This window comes from Lolium rigidum, chromosome 5, assembly GCF_022539505.1.
Source record: "Lolium rigidum isolate FL_2022 chromosome 5, APGP_CSIRO_Lrig_0.1, whole genome shotgun sequence".
Lineage (NCBI taxonomy): Eukaryota > Viridiplantae > Streptophyta > Magnoliopsida > Poales > Poaceae > Lolium > Lolium rigidum.
The window spans coordinates 51,923,916-51,942,686 of NC_061512.1; the positions used below are offsets into that span (position 1 = coordinate 51,923,916).

Genomic DNA, 18,771 nt, shown 5'->3' on the forward strand with positions numbered 1-18,771 from the left:
CATGTAGGTTGTTTATCTTCGAAACACAATGGCTTAGTTAGTTGAACGTGACTCTTATTTTCTGGTCTCGCTTTTTCTAATCAGTCGGTTAAAAAAATGATTCTGTGTGAAGTGAGGATAGAATTGAATTAAGCGGAACTTCAGGAATACAATAAATGTTTTTTTGGTTATAGGTTCATTACTTGAAAAGATGCTGTCTCCACATGTCTGCCTGTTTATATCTATTTTCCCTGAATAAAATTGTTCTGCTATTCATGATCTTTGTACCTTGCCTGCTCTTTCTTTTTTGATGAGTAAAACAATAATTCTATTTTCGTAGATATAACTAGAGTTATTTATAGGGTTTTTGAGATAGCGAGTTCCTTTGCAGCCAATGCTTTCGCTTAGAGAGCCATATTTAGAAGGGATCTCATTTTTGTTGTCCACACCACATATATGAATCACGACATCAATCACATGGGATTCATCAGAGGAGGTGGGCGACAAAGGAGCTTTTCCTTTTGTGCTCTTTTTCTCAAATTATAGAGAGGAAATGGGATATCGTTACCGAGTGAATAGCAAGTGCTAAAAAAAGTGTTGATTTTGTAATGTTGGTTCATGCTAAAACAAAGTTTCATCATCCAGCTATACCTTGCTTCTCAGTTTGGATTTTACTATGACTTTCACTCAAAAGAATGCCTATGATCTTACGGTTTATTATTTGACCAAAAAACTATATAAAGTTTCAATTCAATAAATTGTCTACTTTTTATTATTAACCGTTCCTCCTGGTGTATTAATTTTATGTTATCTGTGGTATTTTTCACTTTAGGTATTTTTATGTTACTTTTGACTTAGGTACAATGTTGTTGCCAGGAACAATGTCAATTGTCATGTTTATTTGTTCATCTTTAAACCTTTGTTGGCCATGGGATGTGTGCCAAGGCACCTAAATCTCCTATTAAATTTAAGTCTTGACGATATAACCATCCATTTGGTAAAACTAAAAAATATTGTCATTATTCGCTCACTTATAATCGCTAAATTGACTCAAAATCACCGGGATCGTGCGCCAAGGCGCACAATAAAATCTAGTTTCCATTGTCGTCTGAACTGGTATGTTCGGGCCGGTTCGTCTAGCTACGAAGCGAAGGCGACTACCCTTCACCAAGGTCCCCGGTGATCGGCAACATCATCACATGAGGTGTTGTGCTAGCAGTGGGGATGAGACCGACAACGGGACCGTGGGAATCCATGGTCGGCGTCCTGGTGCTCTACTGTCGTGCCACCGTTATGTGCAGCGGTTGCTTGTCCGTGGTGGTGGAGTAGATGCTCACCCCTCCCACAAACTCGACGAACGAGAGACCATGTCCGGTCAGGCGCCGATGTAGTGCGCCATACCATGTCGTGCTGTCAACGGGCTTCTTCCTATCTAGGTCATAGTAGGACTATGAAATGACGTCTCGAACAGTCGAAGCACGACATGTCCGCCTCACTGATCGATTGCAGTACCGCCGAGGCGGCAAGGCGCGGAGAGCTGCCTTGTCGTGCTTGTTTGCATCCTAACAATACAGAGCAGTAATGACCTCAGGATGGCGAGCTCTCTGATAGGGATGGGTGATTCTAGGACAACGCGGCACAACTGACACACCCCCGCGCGACACGGACGGAGCCGGTAGAGCATGACAAGCTTGCTCCCACCACGGGTGACGCACCTAAGGACCATGCCAATTCACCCTCTGCCTCCACGGGCCAACATGGAAGCGTTTGGGTCGACATGTGTGCGGGCAAGGCTCGCCTAAGGACAACGCGATAAGCGATCCGTAAGCTCTCTCTCGCCTGACCAATGTGCGAGCAAGGCCGACAGTCTTCGGGTCACCGTGAACTTGGTGAAGTTGGCTGCCTCCTCCTGGTATCGGGATGAGTTAATATGTACATACCAATTCGGTTGAATAAGGAGAGAAAATACCACATTACGTTTTGTGATAGCGGGCTAGACTGACTAATTGGCTATTAAAGCTTTTAATGATTGACTATGTGTTTTGTGCAAACGATCAAGCAAAATATGATGTTCTATGCAAAAACAAACGCATGTTGTGGTTCCTTGCAAAAAAGTCACCAACATGTGGTGTTAGATGCTATTTCCTCTATGGGAGAGACACCACTACTGATCTGTGGACCCCGGTCCTATTCTTTACATCTGAAATACAATCTACTGCAATTGTTCTTTACTGTTTTTCGCAAACAATCATCATCATCCACACTATACATCTAATCTTTTGTTTACATCAAGCCGATGAGATTGACAACCTCACTGTTACGTTGGGGCAAAGTATTTTGATTGTGTTGTGCAGGTTCCACGTTGGCGCCGGAATCCCTGGTGTTGCGCCGCACTACACTCCGCCGCCATCAACCTTCAACGTGCTTCTTGGCTCCTACTGGTTCGATAAACCTTGGTTTCTTACTGAGGGAAACTTGCTTCTATACGCATCATACCTTCCACTTGGGGTTCCCAACGGGCGTGTGCTTTACGCGTATCACAGGGAATGTACAAGGGTCACAAAAACGGCTGCACTGTGATACTTGAAGCTGTGGCTACCCATGATCTCTGGATTTGTCACTCTTTCTTTGGTATGCCTGGATCCAACAATGACATCAACGTCCTAAACTGCTCCCCGATCTTTTCCAAGCTTGTTGAGGGTCATGCTCCCCGGTGAACTATGTGATCAATGGTCGGCACTACAACAAAGGATACTACCTTGCGAGATGGTATCTATCCAAAGTGGGCAACATTTGTGAAGACTATCTCGAAACCTAGCACCCCCAAACTTTGTGAGTTTGTGAAGAAACAAGAAGCTTGCCGAAAAGACGTCGAGCGTGCATTTGGTGTCCTCCAGGCAGAGATTTGTCGTCGTCCGGTTCCCCGCTATGACTTGGTCCAAAGATCGGATGTGGGAGGTGATGAACTGCCGTGTGTGCCTACACAATATGATTATTGAAAATGAGCGAAAACATCCGGTTCCTTTGGCTGAGCAACAAGCACCATATGAGAGAGAGGGACCTCTTGCACAGCCTAATCACCAGGTGCCTCCATCATGGGCCGCCTTCATTGCTATGCGACAGGAGATCCGAAACTCTACAATGCATCAACAACTGCAAGATGATCTGGTGGAGCACGTATGGACGCTCCAAGGCAACGCCAACACTGACGCCAACTAGTGTGTCTTTATTTATTTGTTTCAAAACTTGTGAAATTGTGTGCTTCATTTGTTTCAGCACTTGTTAAACATTGTACTGATTTTCGTCCAATTTGTTTCAGCAATTTTCTGAATCAAGTTCGCCGAACTTGTTAAATTTTATGTCGAGTGTGGATTTTGTACACCCACGCATGGGTGTGGGTGTACTCTGTACCATTCGTTTTGAGCTCGAGATTCGTGCAAAGTGCAGCTGGGTTGAACATTTTCCATCCCATCAGCAATTTTCACGTCGCATCAAGAGCTCCTTTTCCTCTGGCTTTTCTCCGCTGGATCCGGTGCCTGGGCCTAGTCTCTGTTCATGTCGGGGGACATAGCCCTAGGTGGAGACGCTGCAGCTCACTCTATTCCAAAAAATCAGGGGTCCGGCCCTCCGTTCCCCATTTCTTTCCAGGATTCCTCGTGCTCTTGCCGCCGACCGAGATTCGCGATTCTCCCCTCGCCGGCCGTCTTCCCCGGGACTGGCGGCTGCTCCGTCGTGCAGCCTTCCGCAGTACCACCAGTCAGCTTCGTCGTGCTGCTCCCGCGCAGCTACAGTACGCCGTCGCGCGGAATCACAGTATGTCCTCTTCCCCCTTTCCTTGTGTTTGATTTTGTACTTACGGCGACTATGTCCTCTTCCCCCTTTTCCTTGTGCTTTGCTGCGTGCAGACAATGGCCGCCGGGAAAACTCCAGAGCAGACATTTTACCGGTGTGCCACGGTGCCACAGACGGCTCACGGGCAGACGCAGGAGCCAGACGCGGGCGGGAACCGTCACCGTGGACGAAACGGGCTCGTCCTCCAGTAGCACACCTCACGCCGCCGAGCGTGGCGTCCAGGAGGAGGGCGGCGGCGCCGCCTGCGACGACCGCGCATTGGCAGATGTCCGGCTCGACGATCTTGGCCTCGTTGTTGGGCGATAGCAGCTCGGCCTCGTCACGCTGCTGCTGGCGCGGGTGCTGCTCACGCACTCTGCCTCGGCCGCGGCCGGCAGCAAGGAGCAGGGCGTGAGAAAAAAATGTCGCCGCCCAAGGGGACAACGGCGAGGGTGCACGCGCTGCTTGCTTTGGCGGTGGACGCCGACGACGCGCTGCCGCTGCTTGACCTAAAGGATCTGGCGCTGGACCGCATGCTCGTTGCTCGAGGAGTTGAACCCAGTGTCGCTTGCCGCCATGGCGTGCGTCTGCGCGGGGCTCAGGGAGCGCTGCTCCATGGTCAGCCTCTGGGCGCGCCCCGTCCGGCGGAAATGGGGTCGCGTGCTCGGCGTCGCCGCGTGCAAGGAGTGGGAGGCGGAGCTGGGCGACAGAGACGCGGCCGCCGCCCACCCACGCCCGACCAGGCGAAGGAGCTGTGTAGACTCTCTGGCCTGCGCGTGGTCGTTCACCTGGATAAGGAGCCGTTGCATCAAGGAGGGCACGGCCGCCCTGCCACCCATACGACAGCTGCGCCGTTGGGCGACACGGTAGCCGCGTGGTACCGCGCGCTCTAGTGCGGCGAGTTCTGGTTCCCAGCCCAGGTTCTAGAACATCATGCTGCGACGGGTCCGTGCTCATCTTGTTTGATTCTGATTTGGTTGGACAGTCGGTCAACCCCTCTTATGTACTGTCTCTTGAGATGTTCTGTAAGATGTCTTGTGTCGATGTTTACTCACGCGTAAGCATTTCGTAATGGTAAATGAAAATGCCTTGCAAAGTTGCAAGTCTGGTCTTTGATAGAGCTTGGTTTCCTCCTTCGACCCAGCTGCAAACATACGTGCTCATCAAAGACCATGAGTCCTGCGTGCTGGTTCGTTTTGAATATTTGGAATCTCCTGTTGAATGCGCTGCGATTTTGCTTTTCTCACGGACGCGTGCATAACTCGGGGCATTTTTTGGCAAGTAATGTCTGTCTAGTTTCCTGGGCGCACGGAATGTTCTCTGGCAAAGGGGAATTCGACGGAGCAGCTCGCTCAGGTGCAGAGCAAGGACGCCGCGGGTGCCGCTGGGATAAACAGCTTGATCCTCCTCGCTGAGCCTGCAGCCATGACCTCCTCTCCAGGTGGCCAGATGAGCCGCTGCTGCGGATTGAGACATCAGTGGTGCAGCTGGGCGAGGAAGAGCAATGGAGGGGAGCGCGAAGAAGGAATGGAGGAGAGAGCGATGGAGAAGAAAGACTCGGAGGTGGGGGACGGTTTCGTGTCAGGAGAGAGAGAGAGAATGGTGGAGAAGAGCACGCTAGGCCTCCTGGATTCCTGCGTCCGTGTTGGGTGGCTTTAGCACTGTTTCATTGGGACCCACATTTTTTGCATAAATGGAGAAAATAGCTGAAACAGAGTTCTCTCATCTGTACTCTTCTCCGAATCTTAAAGTAATGGACGGCTATGACTACATCCACACCCATGCTTGGGTGTACAAATGTATTTCCTTTTTATGTCGAATTTGACTGAAATATGTCAAATGCCCCAAGTTGGGGTATCCTGCCGGGGGGACGGCTGAAACTTCGGCGCTTCCGAAACCTAATTTTTCTTCAATCCGGATGAAACTTTCGTCAGATTTGAGCGTGGAGAGCGCCAACGAGTGGAGATGCTCTAAGTTTGTATGCTGCGCCGGCATTGCTGATATGTGTAAGTGTGTGTGGTGTACTATGTGTGTTGTATAGTAGCCGGTTGAGGCTCTATTAATTTAAAGCCGAACTCATCTTAATCCTTCCATCTAAAAAAAAACTCCATATGAACTGAAACACGGGAAAAAAAAAGTTCCGAGCCCTGAAAGGATTGAGCCAATCGAACCAGACATCATCTTCCTCCTTCCTTCGGTCGTCTCATCTCGCCGTCGACATCAAAATCCTGCGCAACAAATCCTCGCACCCTCATGCCTCCAGCCAGGAGGCCCCGGCGGGCCGCGGTTGCCCCCGCCGCCTCAGAGAGCTCCCCGGCGGCCCCTCCGGCTGTGGGTGACACGGCGGAGGCTGGTGCTAGGGTTACGGAGGTTGGTGGCGGGGCGGTGGAGAGTCGCGGTGAGGAGGCCACCGGGGCGGAGTCCGTTGAGGAGCCGGAGGTGGAGGAGGAACCCGAGGAGGAAGCGGAGGAGGATCCCGAGGAAGAAGTGGAGGAGGATCCCGAGGAAGAATCGGAGGAGGATCCCGAGGAAGCGGAGGAGGATCCCGAGGACGAAGCCGATGGAGGCAAGGGCAACGAGGAGGAGACGGCGTTGGCGACGGGCCAGGGAGACGGCCCGGCTGCAGCGGCTGAGTCGGAGAGGACGGTGGCCATGGAGGGAGCCGACGAGGAGAAACCGATGGTGACGGCAGTGAAAGATGGCGGCGGTGACGATGCAGGGTTGGAGTCTGCGGTGGCAGAGGAGCCTGCCAAGGAGGATGAGGGACAAGAACATCCAGAGGAGGAGAATCTGAAGGATGATGCGATGGAAGAGGATGCCGCGGAGGTCTCGGGAGAAGGCGCCACGGTAGATGGTAAGTAAGAGGCTGAGCGTATTGCACATTGCACGTCTAGTACGCAGTTCAATGCTGCTAACTTCTTGATGGTGATAACCTTGTATTGGAGGCGTAAGGTCGAGGGCGGAGGAACTGAGATATTAGCTAGTGTTGCGTGGAAAACGGAGATTTGGTTTAGGCTTCGTCGTGAGATCTCGTACCCTCATTTGCTTATTGGTGACAACTTACGAGTCAAATGCAACGACGGCATGAAACTGGCAATCAACTGATTCATATAATATATATGCCCAATTTTGTCGGTCTCTTACATAGAGACTGAGTGCTACCTCAGTTAAACCATGTCCCTTCGTGGTTTGAGTGTTTAGTCTAGTTTATTTTGTCTACTAGCATCAAGTGTTTATATCTGTTCGTGAGGAAAAAACTGCAAGGGACCTTTATAAATATAAATATCAACCCTCGTGTAATTTTCGTTATATAACATGTTCTTATTCTGAGCACTATATGTGACTATATATCCTGTTGGATTAGAAGTATAGATTCCATGAAACAGTCATGTTTCTTTTGCCCTATATACTGTGTCCAACTAGCCAATGATCATAAAGCGGTTACTTTTTCCATATATACTCCAGACAAGAATGAACTGCCCGAAGAGCACGGAGAATCTGGAGATGAAGGTTCACATCGGGATACCGATAAGGATGTCGTTGCCGGCCAGTTCAGTGTCCAGTGTGGGGTCCAAAATGGTGAACTTGACCCCTCATTTGCTATGCTGGGTTCAGTTTCAGTGGGGAATGTTAAAGACCTTGAAATATTTGTTGGTAGATTGCCTAAGGGTTGTACCGAGGAAGACATTACAGTGGTCTTCTCCCAGTTCGGGGAGATCTTATCTACTAAAATTGTTCGTGCTGCTAAAAAAAAGAACAACCGCATTGCATTTGTTCGTTACATGAGCAATGAAGCTGCAAAGAAGGCTGTCACTGAATCTAAGGATGGAGTTGAGGTTTTGATGCAATAAACCCTTAGTCCTTCAAATAGTTTTTCTTTGAATATGTCTTAGTTTATTGAATAATGACCATAATTCTCGTTGTTTTTTTTTCAGGTGACAGGGGAAAAGGTCAAAGTATCAGCTTCTCGAGTTAAGAATACCCTTTACCTTAAAAACATTTGCAAGAGCTGGACAAAAGAGCAGGTGAGATATAGCAAGCTTTACCTTATCCTGATATTTAGAAAATTTGTTATGGCAACTATATATTTTTTACAACAGTTTCACCGTTTGATTATATTTATGTATGAGAACATTCTCATGTCAACAAGTACTTACTGAGGCTGCTCAGCTCTTCGGAAGATATCGAACTAAAAAAAAGTAATCTTTCTGTGTACAAAAGGCTCCTTTTCTTTGGCGCCATCATGCTACAACTGAAATGTTGCTGATCTTTCTAACAGACTAACATTCCAGATACAAAGATATGTTCATTCACTTAGTTCATGGGATATGAGATGAGGCACGCAGAATATATTTGGACAGTTGAATTAATATTTAGCTCAATAACCAAATAGCATTGATAATTGGTGTTGAGGAGTCATAAAGTACCATAGCCCACTAAAGGTTTTTCTGCTTTATGTCTTATTCAAACAAATAATATAGCAAGGGTCATGGACCTCATGGAAAGCAGACAGTGAAAACTGAGTTAATTATATATAGAGGAATGAAAGGGTGAAGTTCAAATAATTTCCTGTAGTAGAAGTTGCAAACACTTGAATGTGCTGCGGAAAAATCGCAATTCACCAATATAGCTGTAGTAGAGTTGGAAAAGTAATATTAGTCTGTGATATGTGACATTGCAAAACGGCATTAATTCATTTGTCGTATTTGAGGGCCGCTTTGGATCACATGATTGAGAAACACATGAATAGTAAAAGCACAGGAATCTGACAGGTTTGCCTGTGCAAAACAGAGGATTGTAAAACACAGTAAAACTGCTGGAATAGTCATTTGGATGGAACAGATGAAAAACACAGGAAAAGTTCCTCGATCCTACGTGATTGACTCTAAGAAAAGAGGTTGGAGTGGATGTTCAGTTTCGTATGGAATTGAGGCATAGGAATCGAATCCATAGGAATTTGTGTAGCACCATTCCCTTGATCCAAAGGCAATCCATAGGAACATATCCTAAGTATTGGAATCCTACAAAATCCTGTGAACCTACAACACTTGTGTGTTTGAATATTTGAATCCAGAAGTAGATCAAGATACTAAAAATAAGAGCTAGGTTGTCTAGCCTCATTTGTAAAAAATGTTTTTTATGCAAGGAATTGTATTTATGTAGAGTCATTTCTATGTGAATAATGTATTGACTTAATGAGAACTGAATGAATTAATCCTCTATCCAAACGGAATGACTGCATACATCACTATCCATTCTCTTATTTGTATCTGTATAATAGAGGAACACAATTCTACCAGCTTTCAAATGTCTCTGAAGATGCGACATGATCTACTTCATTTAGTTTACTTGTTTTCCCAACTATAATTTGCAGGTGCTACTCTCATTGAAAAGTATTGGAATCGAAGAATTTGAAATGACTTTACCTGATGACCCTGATACTGGAGGACGAAACAGAGGGATTAGTTTCCTCAAATTTGCTGCGCCTGACACTACCGAAAGTGCACTTCAGAAGTTACAGCAACCAGATGCACTTGTCGACATTGATAGAAGTGAGAAAGAATATGCTCGAACCCCAACAGAATCAAGTCAAGAGCTTGCTCTGAAGGTAAGCAGCTATTGCCTGTTTAATTCTAAGATATTAGGATGTCTTGGATAGTTCTTAGTTGACTTGTTGTTCTATGTCATCAATTTTGGCTGTTAAGAGTTATTCGAACCAGGTAATGAACCTACCTTCTGAATGGCGTCTTCAGTCAAAAATAACAGATCATAATATGCAGTATGTGTCCATGAGTCAGCTAGGTTTGTTTGGTCAAACTTTTGGAACGTGAACACATATTTTGGTTGCACATTTTTTTAAATGAGACCAACCAGGATACTCGCTGTCCTTGTCAGCAGAGCGACGCTCTGTTCTCTTGGTTGCACATTTTTGGAGACTGAACTATTTTACCATAGCAAATATCAATCATAACCAAATAGATCAGAAACTTTGGATGGTTAGTTGTCTATATCTATCTTTGTTGTTTCACTTATATTTGAACTTTGGGACTTCTGCTCCTTTCCATGGGCCTCAGTTGTTTTGGATCAAGTTGTCAGGATTGTGATTTATCTACACATCCAGGGCCCAGCCCGATTTGCTTATTCTCCTCTAATCAGACAATCCATCTTATTCCAATGACCTCCTTTCTCTTCCTTACATAAACACTGCAAGGTTTTGCCGCACATGGAAAACCTTGCATGAATGCCTCACTCAGATATTTAAGGGGTTCGATTATGCATATCCGGAGCTAGGGTTGCCAAATTGAGTTATTATGGTCTCTCTGGTTCCAGTTCTCAGATTCGTGGCGGTAGGGTGGTTTCTTGCACATGAAGAGTAAGGACACCAGTTTTAATGATCCAGGTCTGGTACCATTCAACATTCTGCGATGCTTTTGGTATCATGACCATGTGTGTAGCCCCTGTGTGCTCCAATCCCTCTTTCCTTTCGTTGAAACAGGGTTGTGTCAATCCTCATAACTGAGTGTTCGGCCAGTTACGGATATACAGAGTTGATTTATTTTTAGGTTTAGAACGCAAGTTTGTTACTAGGCTCCTTGCTAGCAAATGATTGTTGCTAAACAACCAGAAGTATCTTAAATCACCTAGCAGCTTCCATGTATCCCACATGAACGCAAATGTTTGTTACTAAGCCACATGTATATACCAATATTTTTGTACTTTGCCCATAAAGTTTATTTACTCATGTTGGAAATAGTATCATTGTTTTGTAATTTACTGTTACTTTGTCTGCAGGTTAAATCAGTATACCTTGAACATGTTCCTCTTTCTTGGAATGAGGGGAACATTGAAGAGTGTTGCAAATCATATGGGGAGATTCAGGAAGTTCGCCTTCTAAAGAAGTCAAAAAAGAAAATTGCTTTTGTTGAATTTTCATTCAGGAAGAGTGCATTAGCTTGTGTGGAAGGGATAAACAGTGCCAAGATTGGTGGTGAAGTTAAGGTATTCTAAATCCTAAATCCTGCTTGTGTTGATTCATCTAAGCTGCTATTGGTTGCTAACTTGCTTGCACTATTGTTCTCTTTCTTTACGTAGTTGGTTGCGAGTCTTGCTCGACCACGTCGGGAAATACATCTGAACAAGAAGGGTGCTAAAGGTGGGTTCAAGGTCAGTAGTGGTGCAACTTCTGAAGACGCTAACAATTCTATAAAGAAAAAGGATCACAAAAAAGAGGTCATGGTGAAGAAGAGTTCACATAAATTGCCAAAAGGTGACACGAGTAAGCTGACCTCACAAGTTGATGCGGAGGTACCACAAGCATCCAACCTGTACAAGGGCAAACGGAAAGCTGGGAAGACTGAAAATATCGCTGTAAATGAAAGACTACTGAAGAAAGCACGGAAGAATCGTATGTTCTCTGATAATTTTGTTTAACTTTGTTAATGGGTGCTGTTTCTTATACCTGTAATTTTGTGCAGGTGATGTCCTGACAAAACCTTCCAACAGAGCACGTCACGGTGGTTATGCTAGAGCTGCATATGCAGGAGAATCTTCTGGAAATATGAAACGTTCTTTGGGACCTCGATATGTGACTAACGATTCTCACCCCATTGCGGGTGCATCATCCAGATCTAAACCAAATTCTCGTGACCTGGTATACATCAAATTCTTCGTCTTTATACACGTATTCTCATTTTTTTTACGCCATCTATGTTTCATGTATACATCATATTAATGCATGCATGCCTTTAGGAACCTCATGCTGGATACATCCCTCCTGTAAATCGTGTTCGTGCACCCGCAGATCACGTTCAAGTCACCTATGTGTATGATCAGACGAGGTTTTGTTTCCATTTCGTCTTGCTGCTTATTTGGTACTGAGAAGATTCTCCGCCAAACATGTAACTTATTTGGTATTTCCATGGTTTTGCAGAGCTACACCGTCAAATTACCATCATATTGATGGTCTTCCTTACACTAGAGGTACAGTCTTTAATACTGTCTATTCCATGTAGATGTGCATCTTTTAATTCCTCTAATAACTGCACATAATAGACACTATGATTTAGTCGAGATATACATTTGAGTATATCTTAATATCTTATAGACTGGAAGTCATGTTCTTGGTTTCTCTTGGAATAAGTGCATACCCTGCTCAAGTATTGCACGAGTCCAGATATTTACCGCCCAGTTACAAAGGCACATTGCAATTCTTAACCACCTATACCGGATGAATTACACCCGTGGCTTTTCTCATAGGCGTGCTTTTATCTGTAAGCCGCCACATAACTGTTGTTTCCATGTTGTCGGACACGTCCTGAGTGACTCCTTATGATGACTTCTACCGCTTAGATTTACCCTGTATTTCTTAGGCACCAACAAGAATGTTGACTCTGCCTCCTGCTTTCGCGTCTATGATGCACCGATACTTTGTCAAGGTGGCGCACCTACATCAATATGTCTATCTGATGCCGATACACGTCCCGTAACTCTCAGATATGTAAATGGCAAGTAAATTTAAATACTGAAATTCCCAATATTGACTGGCCGATACAACCCACAGCCCATTAAAAATGTGTCTCGGTATAACTGCAGTACACCCTGTGAGGTAGTGAGTGAGGCTTGCACTAGGGTTCACTCTGGAGTTTTGCACAGAATTAACTTGCATACCTCCAGAGTTGTAAAAATAAGCTCAATGTTGTCTCCAGCTACCGAGCACAAGCCGCCGCAGCCCGTGCTTCCTATTTTTTGGCTGGAGAAAAGGCTCTTGGCCTGGCCTTTTATCAAAGCCAACGAACAATGTTCAGTACATCCAGGGATAACCTGGTTACGTAAAAGTGCACAGCAAGATCTCTAAAAACAAAAACGCCTCTCCAAGGCGAACACAAAACAGAAAGAGCAATCCCCTAATCAAAAGCTACTAAACCAGACAGGACAACGAAAGCAGAAGACAACTTCCTATGCTCTGTTCTTCCCCATCACGGGATGTTTAATTAATTATCGATATAAAGAAGATGCAACAGGCGATGAAAAACCTGATATCTCAAAGGACCATAAAACCCAATAGCTCGATTATAAAACCCAGCAGCTAGATTGCAAATTTTATGCATATGCTACTGGGAGTGGCATTGTTGATTGTGTGAGGATTTGACTAGATTGGAATTTGGTACATTTCCGGTGGTGCTATTGAGTTGATTTTGTTTGAACTCTTGCACTGGTGTTGATTTTGCTTTCATGAAGGCTAAGCCAGTTCATTCTGTAATCATTTTTTGTTGTTGCGTTTGACAGAAATAGCAGCTCCACCACCAGCCTATTATGGTTACACAAGCAATCCTCAATACCAGGTCTATATACTTTCTTACTCATTCACTACAACGTCTTCCTTTAATTTAATCTATATTTTCAATCAGAATTACTTGTTGGAAAAACTAAACTGATATAGTTTGTTAAGTCAACATAATTATATTCATTCTGTTACTGTGGATGATAAAGCTATTGACTGTATTTTAACGTGGTCAATCTCGGAAAGTGCTTTTGGCTCCCGAGCTCCAGGGCTCTCGCCATTTAAAAAAATTAAAATACATTTTTATAAGTTATCAAAAAATCTGAAAACAATTTTGGAGATTTTCAGTGATACATCTCACAAGCATGCAAAATCTCAACCCGAAATTCTTTTTATTTTGTGGTACACAAAAATAATAAAATCTGATATGTTTTGGAGATTTGAAAATGTACTACTCAGATCTACACTGTTTGTCATTTTTGTGTAGCTCAAAATATAAAGTATTTGAAATTGATAATTTGCACGTTTGTGGGATCAGATTCCATGCCAACATGTACTTTTGAGAGTGTGACTAATGTTTCTAAACCTTCACTTGTTGTCTTTCTGACAATCTGTGGTCAGGGGTCTATATCTGAATTATTTCTTATCCGTTTGTAGGGTGAATATGCATACACTTATCTTCCTCCGCCTCATCTAAGTGGATCGGACTATCCAAGAAGCGGAGAATACATTCCTCGAAGGAGATATTACTGACCAAATCCTACTGCCGTATAAACATGGAACATTTACAGACAGTTTTTAGGAACCCTTATGCTGTGTAGATGGTACTGATGCTGGAAAAAGATCAAGTTCATTTACGTATATGTGCTTATCAAGTACGAGGATGTTTGTACAATGAAAACATTACAATCGAGATCGCTTGCACTTTGAGCCAGTGATGCACAAATACAAGAAATTAACTTGTGAATATGCTTAATTATGCTACTATAGAGAGCAGCATGGCATGGCTCATGAACCAAGACACGAGTATAAATAACGGTCTAGACTAAACATGTCTTATAAATAGTGGTCTGGACACATACATACCATCACCATGTTAACAAAACTACATCTCTCAAGTCTTAGTCTGGACACATACATACCATCACCATGTTAACGAAACTACATCTCTCAAGTCTTAACACAACTGGAAGTCTGGAACCGCTAAGTGGATACAGGAAAATGGTATCCTCTAATACTATGCTACACGACCAAATGGTTAATTGTACCAGATTCAGATACCATAGGCCATCAGATCACTCACTGTTGCAAGGCATGACCAACCGACAGTGAACCGAACTGTGCAGAAGTTAAGCTTACATATACCAAGACTCGCAGAGAATCTCTTGGGTCTCAAGACTGTAACGGCGGATCCTTCATAGATATCTCCGTTTCTCTTGTAAGCCTCTACAGAGAGTTTCAGTCCTCCATCTTGTTCTACGCACACAATGTTTCTGGAAAGGCGTATGAGACCATCAGCTAGATCAACCCGAAACCTTCCGTCTCGAGCATCGAGCAGTATGAAATCCTCATCTATGCTGGTGGTACCAGAGATGACACGGATTCCCAAGTTTTTCGGCCATCGGCCCTGGATAACTTCGGCATTAATGATGGTGGCCTCAACCGCTCGGGCGATTAGTGCGGAGGTGAGCTCCAGTGCGCAGTACTGGCTGGAACAACTGCTACGCACGAGGTTGCCTGCACTGCCAGAACTGTCACTACTGAAATCATGTCTGTATACTAGCACGTTGGAGATCAAATCTTTGTCTTCAGGCTCTGTTCTGCCCTTCACTTTTAGTTGGATTTCGACATCGACAGGGTCAGTGAACACGACCGCACGAGACGGGCCAGGCAACGGCAAAAATGAATCCTGCAAGCATCGTTTGTACTCGTTAAGAAATCAAGTAACTACGTCCAGAAACAAGGACGCAGGATATAGCCAACAGCCCAGATCACACATAAATCAAAATGAACATTAACCTCAACAAAGCCAGCTAAAGAGCATAATCTTACCCAAAATCTAAATGAAAATAAACATCTATGTCTTTGCAGAATTAAAACTGGGACAACCACTGTTGGATAAAACATTCCCATGGCTATATATTCTCATTTCAATAGCAAGAGGTCTGCACAGTAATTATTTTGGTGCTTCATCAAGGTTAAATTAGAAGAGAATAGCCAAAATACCACTAGTTAAATCCGAAAGTGCCAAAATACCACTAGTTAAAACCGAATTGCCAAAATAGCATTCAACTTCGGTTTTCTCATGCCAAAATACCACTATCACCTATTGACAAACAGACTCCGTTAGTCAAGCCGTTTAATTTCTGTGACTTGACAAAATTGCCCCTGATTTCATCTAACAGGCATCCGTTTTAACCTTTCTCCTCGTAGAACGAGGAGCAATAGCAGCGCCAGTGCCGGCACGTTACTCCCCCATGAGGCCATGACCCACCGCCGCTGGGAGGGGTTGCACCCCAACGAAATCCACAAGGACCAGGCCGAGGCAAGGCGTTCGGCGGCTGCTTTTCCAGAGCACGCGTGTGCATCCAGCCAGGCTGTCGGCAGCGTAGCTATGGATTGGAGGCGGGGCTGCTGTTTTTTGGCCGGGATAGGCAACCGTAGGTAATTAGCTATGCACCACTGCTCGTTCTTCTAGCTGGATGGATACGGCCATTCCTGTTAATCAACGTCAAACTAGCAAAACCTTTTGCATACCGTAGATAAAATTGAGTGGCATTTGGGGGCGGTTTGGAGTTACCCTATGTGAAGAGGTAAGGTTATTTGTGTCTTTCAATGAAAATGTTAGTCTTGGTTAGTCAGTAGTGGTATTTTGGCATGAAAACTGAAAGTGTGGTATTTTGGCTCTTTGTTTTTTAGTAGTGGTATTTTGGCACTTTCGATTTTGACTACTGGTATTTTGGCTATTCTCTCTTAAATTATGTATATAACGAGACAGTCACACAGTATACTTGAAAATAATCTAGCGGGAACTTCCTCTACTCCCCTCCATGAGCAAGAGAAATAAGAAGGAAAACCTGTTCATTGATAATTTTGCAGGCATCCCTTCCACGTCTGAAGATAATGTTGCGATTATGATCCACAGAGTCTCGGGTGGCAACCAAGCCATAGACCTCAAGTGGCCACTCGAGACCATCATCGATCTCTGTGACTCTGATGGAGAAAACCTGCAAGCAAGTTTTGACGCCAGCATGTGGCGGGGTGGGTTTACATGTGAAGAGCATGGCTCTCACACAAGCTGCAGCAAAGTCTCAAATCAGCCAAGAATGCAAACATTAAATCAAGAATTCTGGTTCAGACATAGGATACAAGCTACCAACAGGGACACTAATCTAGTATTTTTTTTGTAGGATCAGTAAGGGAACTGATCAGGTTGAGGCATGCAGTAGTAAGAAGATAAGCAAAGCAAGAACGAGATGGTAGAGTAGATTACTGTAGTCTCGGAAGAGGCCAAACTTGCCGCCCCAAGAGGATTCCCAGTCGCGACGGTACGAATCCAGGTCCTTCTCCTCCACCAAAATACTCACGGGTGATTTTCCTTTTTTGCCAATCCTCTCAGGTGGTTGCCCTGAGAATGAATCAGCTTCTTCTTGAGTACCTCCGACATGTTCTTCAGACCTGGAGGGGAACAAGCTCAATGAGTAAGATAATTTATCGTTAACAATCCATATTATTCTGAGTGATGATTTTGCTATAACCAAGTTGATACAGGTCAGAGATCTGTACTAACTTGAAACAATATTATTCTACATCTACGCACAAAATTTAGTGCTCTCCCGGTATTAGCCCACCAATTTAGCTCTACTCTATTTGTTATATATCTATCGGTACCATGTTGCTTCCCCTCCCCACCTCCCCTGGCAACAAGCCAAACCCTACAGGAACTAGCAGTCCTAGAATCAATAATTACACAGAACTGGTTCAAGCACTTTCAGTGATACATTGACACTTCATCCACAACTAGTATACAGGACAGGCCTGTTGAGTTCCTAGTAACAGGCGTGATTTTTTTTCGATAAAGTAACAGGCGTGATACCAATCCTCAACCTTTAGACCAATAAACTTGGGCGCTGGATAGGAGTCTAGTGCTCATTCACGGAACGGCTTGGTGAAATTAGGAAGACCGAATCCAATTTCAAAGTAGTTGGTCGAAAGCTAGCCCCTTTTGACCATGGCACATGCATGCTGTTGCATAAAATTTCTTCGAGGCTCACCTAGCATGCATCGAGATTGAGCTAATTTGCGAGCAAAGAAATAAAGCTATAAGCTGGGTTTGTATTCTCGCTTGTCATAAAAAAAGAAAGAATCATTTTCTGCCCTAAAATAAGTGATTCAACAGCCGCGCGCCGCAGAGGGAATAGAAAGCTTAAGTGCAAGGGGGAGGCGGCGGGACCTTACCCAGATTCAGCGGAAGAGGACGGAATACAGCCGGCCTTGCGTCGCGCTCGACGACGTTGTCGGCGCTTGCGGCGGGCTTCGCGCTGCTGCTCGTCGCGGGCGGGCTCGGTAGAACCCATTGGGGAATTTTTGGCTAGGGCTGTCTCCTCTCTGCTCCTGCTGCGGCGGAGGCTAGGCTTTGTGGCCTTGTGGGGTTGAACTCTGCTAGGTTTGTTTGGGGTACAATCACCCTCGTAACCACTCAAGAGTAGGTTGGTTCTCTATTGTTGCTTTTTTGTTGTAAACACCAAAAATTAGTCGTTGTTTTTTGTTGTTAATTTTAAATCACTCTATAATATGCAAAGAGATTTGTCAGATCGGATTAATGTTCGTTTTGTTAATATTTTTTTGTTAAGAAAATTGATAATTATTGTTGTAAATGACTATGTTGTAAAGGGATTTTCAGATGAGATTAATATTGTTTTTGTTAATTTGTTTGTTGAAAAAGTTCATAATTATTTGTTGTAAATGATTTTTATAATATGTTGTAAAGAGGTTTTTTCAGATGAGATTAATGTTGTTTTCATTACTTTTTTTGTAAAAAAGGTTGGTAATTATTGTTCTAAATAAATCTGTAATATATTCTAAAGAGATTTTCACATGAGGTTAATGTTGTAATTATTGTTCTAAATAAATCTGTAATATATTCTAAAGATTTGTTGTATTGGTGCCTGGGTTTCCTATGGTTTCCAAACGTCATGGTAAAGGACGCTTTCGTACCGTAGCATGTGGGGTGACATCATGTGAAAGAGATGTGTCTGTGTGCAGTAACATCAAACGACCACACGGGGTCCATCCGACGGTGCGCGGGATGACCGATTTCTCCCTAAATAGGTCGCACGACGCTCAACACTGATCTTGATTTAAGCCCTATGAGAACTGTGGTTTGTAGATTGGCGCCCGTTCGTTGCGACCCAAAAAATCAGATCACAGTGTGATCAATACGACTATAAATCAGGTTAGCAAAATCTGGTAGGCAAACCGAGCGATCCCCGCGAATTCCTCGTGTCGCTAGGTCCATGATTTGGTGAGATGTTATATCCAAGGTGGCAAACATTTGTGAAGCCGATTATTCAACCAAAAGGTAAGAAGCAAACTCAATTCCACAATGCACAAGCGGCGGCTAGGAAAGATGTAGAGAGAACATTTGGAATTTTGCAAGCTTAATTTGCCATTGTTAGAGG

General features: G+C 44.4%; 2 protein-coding genes across 2 annotated transcripts; one reads left to right on the forward strand and one right to left on the reverse strand.

The window, feature by feature from the left end:
• The first annotated feature begins 5,978 nt into the window (after positions 1-5,978).
• On the forward strand, positions 5,979-14,017 carry LOC124651904 (nucleolin-like). Its single transcript, XM_047190920.1, has 11 exons — positions 5,979-6,664; positions 7,276-7,646; positions 7,746-7,835; positions 9,185-9,418; positions 10,603-10,809; positions 10,903-11,215; positions 11,286-11,461; positions 11,560-11,648; positions 11,741-11,790; positions 13,096-13,151; positions 13,748-14,017. The coding sequence occupies exons 1-11, from the start codon at positions 6,064-6,066 to the stop codon at positions 13,841-13,843; spliced, it is 2,283 nt and encodes a 760-aa protein (XP_047046876.1). The 5' UTR covers positions 5,979-6,063; the 3' UTR covers positions 13,844-14,017.
• A 264-nt stretch (positions 14,018-14,281) lies between these two features.
• Positions 14,282-17,676, reverse strand: LOC124653748. The gene is made up of 4 exons (XM_047192809.1): positions 17,549-17,676; positions 16,584-16,768; positions 16,168-16,388; positions 14,282-14,999 (listed from the first exon to the last, which is right to left on the reverse strand). The coding sequence occupies exons 1-4, from the start codon at positions 17,665-17,667 to the stop codon at positions 14,364-14,366; spliced, it is 1,161 nt and encodes a 386-aa protein (XP_047048765.1). The 5' UTR covers positions 17,668-17,676; the 3' UTR covers positions 14,282-14,363.
• Positions 17,677-18,771: the final 1,095 nt, after the last annotated feature.